The sequence below is a fragment of the Gobio gobio genome, assembly GCF_949357685.1.
Source record: "Gobio gobio genome assembly, chromosome: 25".
NCBI lineage: Eukaryota > Metazoa > Chordata > Actinopteri > Cypriniformes > Gobionidae > Gobio > Gobio gobio.
Genome location: NC_137121.1, coordinates 1,931,687 through 1,938,420, shown reverse-complemented (window position 1 = coordinate 1,938,420; position 6,734 = coordinate 1,931,687). Strand labels below are relative to the sequence as shown.

The 6,734-nt window shown below is 40.1% G+C and overlaps 1 protein-coding gene across 3 annotated transcripts in view; it reads right to left on the bottom strand.

The window, feature by feature from the left end:
• Positions 1-2,510: 2,510 nt before the first annotated feature.
• Positions 2,511-6,734, bottom strand: part of LOC307122187 (protein NLRC3-like) — a 15,568-nt gene continuing 11,344 nt past the window's right edge. For all 3 annotated transcript variants that reach the window (XM_079810148.1, XM_079810150.1, XM_079810149.1), the window contains 4 exons: positions 6,646-6,734; positions 5,938-6,111; positions 4,743-4,916; positions 2,511-4,019 (listed from right to left, as the gene is read on the bottom strand). The exon at positions 6,646-6,734 is cut by the window's right edge and continues 85 nt beyond it. In XM_079810148.1, coding sequence (XP_079666274.1) covers positions 4,010-4,019; positions 4,743-4,916; positions 5,938-6,111; positions 6,646-6,734 — 447 coding nt within the window. In that variant the 3' untranslated portion in view covers positions 2,511-4,009. The remainder of the gene's footprint in view (positions 4,020-4,742; positions 4,917-5,937; positions 6,112-6,645) is intronic.

Here is a 6,734-nt window from a genome sequence, read left to right as displayed (position 1 = left end):
TAGGGAGGTATATGTGGTGGAACACATATGGCCTGGCTAAGGGGCAGAGCACATATGGAATGTCCCAGGGACGGCTTCGGCCATAGGAGGGAGACAACATCTGACAGGGACGACAGAGCGGACTCTGTCCAGGGAAAGACACGGGCTTGCCGTAGGGAGCCGTAGCGTGGAAGAATACACATATGGGGTCACTGTAGGGGTGGCAACATATGGCACCCAGCCAACACAGCAATACTAGTGCTGGCCTAGCAACAGACACTCCACAATGTCTGAAGCCGCAAGGGGTGGCGGAGGAGCTTAACAGGGTTCGCCAGTGGGGAACTCGCTGAAGCAAGTTCCACTACGGAGAGGGGAATGGCGCAGCAAGCCGACACAAGAAATGGGGCTTCAGGCGTTACTGGCCACTGGGGGTGAGCATGCGGGAAGCAACCGTTTCTACACAGAGGCTATAAAATCTAGCAAACGTGTTCGGTGTCGCCCAGCCCGCAGCACTGCATATATCTGTCAGCGAGGCGCCATGCGCCAGCGCCCAGGAAGAAGTTACTCCTTTTGTGGAGTGAGCTGTCAACCCGAGCAGGCAAGGCAAGCCCTGGGCTTGGTAAGCCAAGGCGATGGCGTCCACCATCCAGTGGGCCATACTCTGCTTGGAGACAGCCTTTCCCTTCTGCTGGCCTCCGTGACAGATGAAGAGCTGATCTGAGGTCCTGAAGTTTTGCGTTCTATCCACGTATACCCGCAGAGCGCGGACGGGACAGAGCAAAGCTAGGGCTGGGTCTGCCTCCCCCGAGGGCAGCGCTTGCAGGTTCACCACCTGGTCCCGGAAGGGAGTAGTGGGAACCTTGGGCACGTATCCACGTATCCAAATTCTAGGCATGCTTCGTTGTCCGAAAATGCTTGCAGGTCCCCTACCCTCTTAATAGAGGCCAATGCAACCTAGAGAACTGTTTTCATCGACAGAGTTTTTAACTCCGCTGACTGCAAGGGCTCAAAGGGTAGCCTCTGCAGTGCGGTAAGCACCAGAGGTAAATCCCAAAAAGGGTATAGAGAGAGGACGAGGCGAATTTAATCTCCTCGTCCCCCTCAGGAACCTGACAATTATATTGTGCTTCCCCAAGGACTTACTATCAACTGCATTGTGATGTGCGGCGATAGCAGCAACATACACTTTAAGGATGGAGGGAGACAGCCTTTGCTCCAACCCTTCTTGCAGGAAGGAAAGCACTGATCTAACTGAGCACGTTCGGGGGTTCTCCTGTCGAGAAAAACACCATAGGGCGCTCTAGCGAAATTATGGTATCTACCACACCTTGTGGAAGGTCACCTAGCTCCTCCACCAGAGGGTGCCCTGTCTCTGAGTCAGAAGGTCCTTCCTCAGAGGAATGGACCAAGGAGGGGCTATCACGAGGAGCATCAGCTCCAGGAACCAGGTCCAGTTGGGCCAATAGGGCACAAACAACAAGACCTGCTCCTTGTCCTCGATGACCTTGCACAGGGTCTGTGTGAGAAGACTCACAGGGGGAAATGTATACTTGCGGAGGAGGCCCCAGGGCCAGCTGTGGGCCAGTGCATCTGTGCTAAGGGTGCCCTCGGTCAGGGAATAAAACCACTGGCAATAGGTCGAGTCAGGAGCAGCAAACAGGTCTACCTGTGCAGCTCCGAAGAGGTCCCATATCAGCTGGACCACCTAGTGATGGAGTCTTCATTCCATTTATCCACGCTACGGGGTGGAGTGCTGCATGCAAATTCTGCACGCCAATGTTCATTGGCCGGTTAGTACACACTCGAAGGTGAAAGGGCTGGCATGCGTTATCCCAATTCGTCAGTTCACATTCTGATGTACATCGAACGTGACCAACTGAAAGGGAACAGTGCTTTTATATTAGGAAGACATGCTTCAATTAAACTTAACGTCTATGTATATTGTCATTCTATTTTTATAGTTGCTACATAATAAACCCCACAAGAACACCAGATAACTGTTGGCTATATACAAAGTTTGAACTAGAATTTTATCTACTCCAGATAACAGGAAAGGCTCTGTCAAAGTTATGAACAAATGTTCTTCCAGTAATATTAATAGAACGTTCGTTCAACGTTATCTGGTCTTTAATAATGTTATCAAAATGTTAACACATTATTTATACATCGTTCATGGAACGTTTGTGTTCTGAAACAGTTGGACGTTTGTTTAATGTTTTTTTTTTAATGTAACTACTTATTATTGTTACATTTATTACTCATTACTTGTTTTAAAACATTCAACATTCAAAAGTAACATTCCCATGATCTTTGTAAAATTATAATATGGAACTTTCCTACTGTTTTGCTAACCTTCACATAAACAAGAAAAAGTTCAGAAATAGTGTTTTCATGACCTAATAGGAATTCTTAGAATGTTTTTGTTAGCTGTGTATTGAACTATGTTTTAGGGCAACATCTCAGAATCATATGCTTTACTGTATATGTGAGTTATACCGAAATGGACAGAAATTAACAATTAGCCCACATATCCCCTACATAATATATATGTGAACTTTATTATGATGAGTGTAAAACATCGTTAATTATTGATCCTTCATACAATTAAAGTTAAAGGTGCAGATCGACAGATTCAATGCACAATATTATTCAGTTTCTGATGGATCTATTGTTGTTGTGTTCCACATCATCTCTCTCAGCTGGATGTCTACCTTCAAAAGAAAGCCAACCTCTACCTGAAGATGACGATATAGGAATTCCTAAGTCCCAATCAATGGAACAACTATTAATTGATATGGAACAGCCAGAACCCAGTGAATAACTACTTATTGTAGTTCAGTCTCACATAATCATCACCTATATACAGTGCCCGGCCAAAAAAAAAAGTTTCTGTTTGGATTAAAATTGGCAAATTCTTAAGAGTCAATGATTGGCTCATTATTGCAGTGATTTTGTGTTTCTAGCATGTTATATGTTTGTCAACATTTCTTTGAACCCTAATTGATGGATTATGTAGCTTTTCATTTCTTAAACAACCATGTGGGAAGACACATCATGGCCATATTCCAGGATGACAATGTCAAGATTCATCAGGCTCAGATTGTGAAAGAATGGTTGTGAGGGAGCATGAAGGATCATTTTCACACATGAATCGACACCTCTGAGTCCAGACCTTAAATTCATTGAGAGTCTTTGGGATGTGCTGGAGGAGACTTTACAGAGTGCTGGACTCTTGCATTGTCAATACAAGATCTGGACCAAAAATCAATGCACCTCTTGATGATAAATGCTGAGATGTTATTTTCATCAAGAGGTGCATAATTTTGGTCCAAATCTTGGTCTATAGTGCTTGAATGAATGTGCTCTTGACTTTCTGGTTAAACACAAAAGCAGATGATATTCTGTACAACTGGCTAATGGATGATTTAATGGTTGTCGGCATAAGCTCTTTTCAGGTCCCTGTAAAGTGCTTTCATAAAAATAACCTCAGAAATAATATAATTTGTGAAGCAGCAAAAACATAAAAATGAAAAAATCCTTTCAGCAGATTACTTCTTCCTGTTCCTCAGAAACATTTAAACATATTAAGAGTAAATAGTCATGACTGTATGACAAATAGCAAGGAAAACAACAACAAATAATCCGGCCGGTCAGTCCAGAAACACTCCTGCTCTGTTAGATATGGCAGATATGATCTTCTCAGATTATTGGGACAGACAGTGAATCTGTAATCACAGCAGTTCAGACTATTTGATGAATCCAAATTTACAATGTCTCCTTCCTTTTCTGGCAATTCCTTTATATGTCACTGATATTCATTGACTGACTCCATTCAGCCTCCCAGTAACAGCGTCCAGTCAGACTCTGTGTAGGTATCCAGTGCATATTTCCACACAGACCCTGACGACGACACAAATCAAATCTCTCTGGATGATCAGGATACGGCTGATCCTCAAACACGTGTGTCATATTTTTGTTCTCCTCAGACAGAATGAGACGAGTGTGTGCTTTGTTTGGATTCAGTGTGAGATTACTTGTATCTGAAGACAAGAAGAGAGAACGAAACAACATTAACCACGGATAAGAGTGTGTGTGTGTGTGTGTGTGTTTGTACAATCTTGTCATATAAATACATTAATTAGAATAAACATATTATAAATAAATGTTTTATTAATATATAAAGACATACTAGGTTTCTATGTTTTATACATAAAGCTAATTAAGCAATATCACAAGAGCAAGAGTGAAATAATAGCGAGGATCACAACTGTCAAAGATGCTTGTTTATATGGCCACTCAAAGAGGAAATATGTAAAACGTGTTAGCCCAAGCACAACATTGTTATATTCTTACCAAACCATCACCAAAGAAGCAATCCATTGATTCTGAGACAAATCAAATCTACCCTTTATTAACAGATATTTTGAAGGTTTGGTGACCACTTACTTCCATTGTAAGGGAAAAAACAGAGACTTTTCTTAAAAAAAGTCTTCTTTTGTGCTCCACAGAATAAAAAAAGGCACACAGGTTTGGATGACATGAGGGTGAGTAAATAATGACAGATTTTAAATGTTTAGGTGAACTATCTTTTTCAGAAGGTCTACTCCTTGAGATTGATATTGTAACAGTAAATAAGTAATATTTCCCTCCATGCAGCTTTACTACAGACCCTTTCCACATTTCACTGCACACTTGTAAATTGTAAGACTGAAATACAAATACAAACATTCACAGTTTGAGATAAATCTTACTGCTCAACATACCTGAGTTTGTTCAGTGTGCAGTTTGGGTCCTTCAGTAGATCAGAGAGCATATTGACTCCTGAATCTCTCAGTTTATTGTTTCTCAGATCCAGCTCTCTCAGATGTGAGGGGTTTGAACGCAGAGCTGAAGCCAGATAACCACAACCTTCTTCTGTCACCCCACAGTCCATTAATCTACAAACACACACATAGAAACAATTAACACTCTGAAGTCTGAGCTATTTTGGGGCCCTTAAGAAGTCTTTTTCAGTTGCTTATAAACATATTAATGGCAAAAGTGTAATTGCACTGTATTCAGCACAAACTGGGCTACCATAATATCTGAGCAACATGTATGTACATGCTTGTTTTTTAGAGAATAATGGTTATGCATTGTTTTTGTAAAAACAAACAAATAGTTTTTAAAATGAAGGCCTCAAAACACAATAGATATGTGTCCACAATACTTTTGACTAATGGGTGTTGTTGCCTAGAGTTTCTGCTTTAAACTGCTGTGAGAATCATTGTGCCTACTCATTCACATAACACAATATATCGATTTACATTTTGAAAGACACTTTTTCTTTACAAAGGACATATGCGAGGAGGCGTGAATGAACATGAATAAAAAGTGTCACACCTGAGAGAACAAAAGAATGCATAATGACCTGCATAATGAATGAGCTTCAGGTATGTGACTGAGAGCAACAGGACAAAATATATATATATTTTGCTGTAGATTATTTAGAATGTAGTCAAAAAAGAAGGAACATTACAACGGCCTATTATATTTTAAATAGTCAAAAGATTTGACTACACTGCAAAAAAATGTCTTCTTATTTAGTATTTTTTCTTATTTCCAGTCCAAATATTAGGAAAATCTTAAATCATAGAGTAAATGCATCTTGATTTAAGATTTTTTATATATTTAGACTAGAAACAAGACAAAAATACTAAGAAGAGCATTTTTGCAGTGTACTATTTTTTATGTTTTTAAAAGTAGTCTCATGTTAAAAAAACAGTAATACCGTGACACTGAACACAATTCAGTATTAAATAAATACAAATAACTGAATAATTGGTAATGATGTATGTTATAAGTAAAATATTTGGGATTTAAAACAACATAATACAATGCAATTATGATTTCACAGAGTATAGGATGAATTCAGGACACTTTTTCACAGGATGAGATGAATTTTACTGCTCAACATACTTGAGTTTGTTCAGTGTGCAGTTTGGGTCCTTCAGTAGGTCAGAGAGCATCTTGACTCCTGAATCTCTCAGTTTATTGTTTCTCAGATCCAGCTCTCTCAGATGTGAGGGGTTTGAACGCAGAGCTGAAGCCAGATAACCACAGCCTTCTTCTGTCACCTCACAGCACTCTAATCTACAAACACACACAGAAACAATGAAGATATCTGAGACTGTGACATCAGAAGTCAGCTGGATCTTTACACATCCATTTATTATAAACTGATCAGAGTTAAATATCATTTAATAAAATATAAGTTCAGCTGAAAGGAGAAAACTGTTCTAATCAGATCCATACAGCCATCTAGCAGATTCTAAGGATCACAATAGATCAAATATATTTGAATCTCCTGAAGGAAACAGTTGTGAACAGTTGAGACTTTCCTTTAAAAAAAAGTATTCTTATGTGCTCCACAGAATAAAGAAAGGCACACAGGATTGGATGACTTGAGGGTGAGTAAATAATGACAGATTTTAAATGTTTGGGTGAACAATCTTTTTCAGAAGGCCTTCTCCTTGAGATTGATATTGTAACAAAGTAAATAATATTTCCCTCCATGCAGCTTTACTACAGAGCCATTCCACATTTCAACGTACACTTGTAGACGGTAAGACTGAAATACAAATACAAACATGCACAGGATGAGATGAATCTTACTGCTTAACATACTTGAGTTTGTTCAGTGTGCAGTTTGGGTCCTTCAGTAGATCAGAGAGTATCTTGGCTCCTGAATCTCTCAGGTTATTGTCGCTCAGATC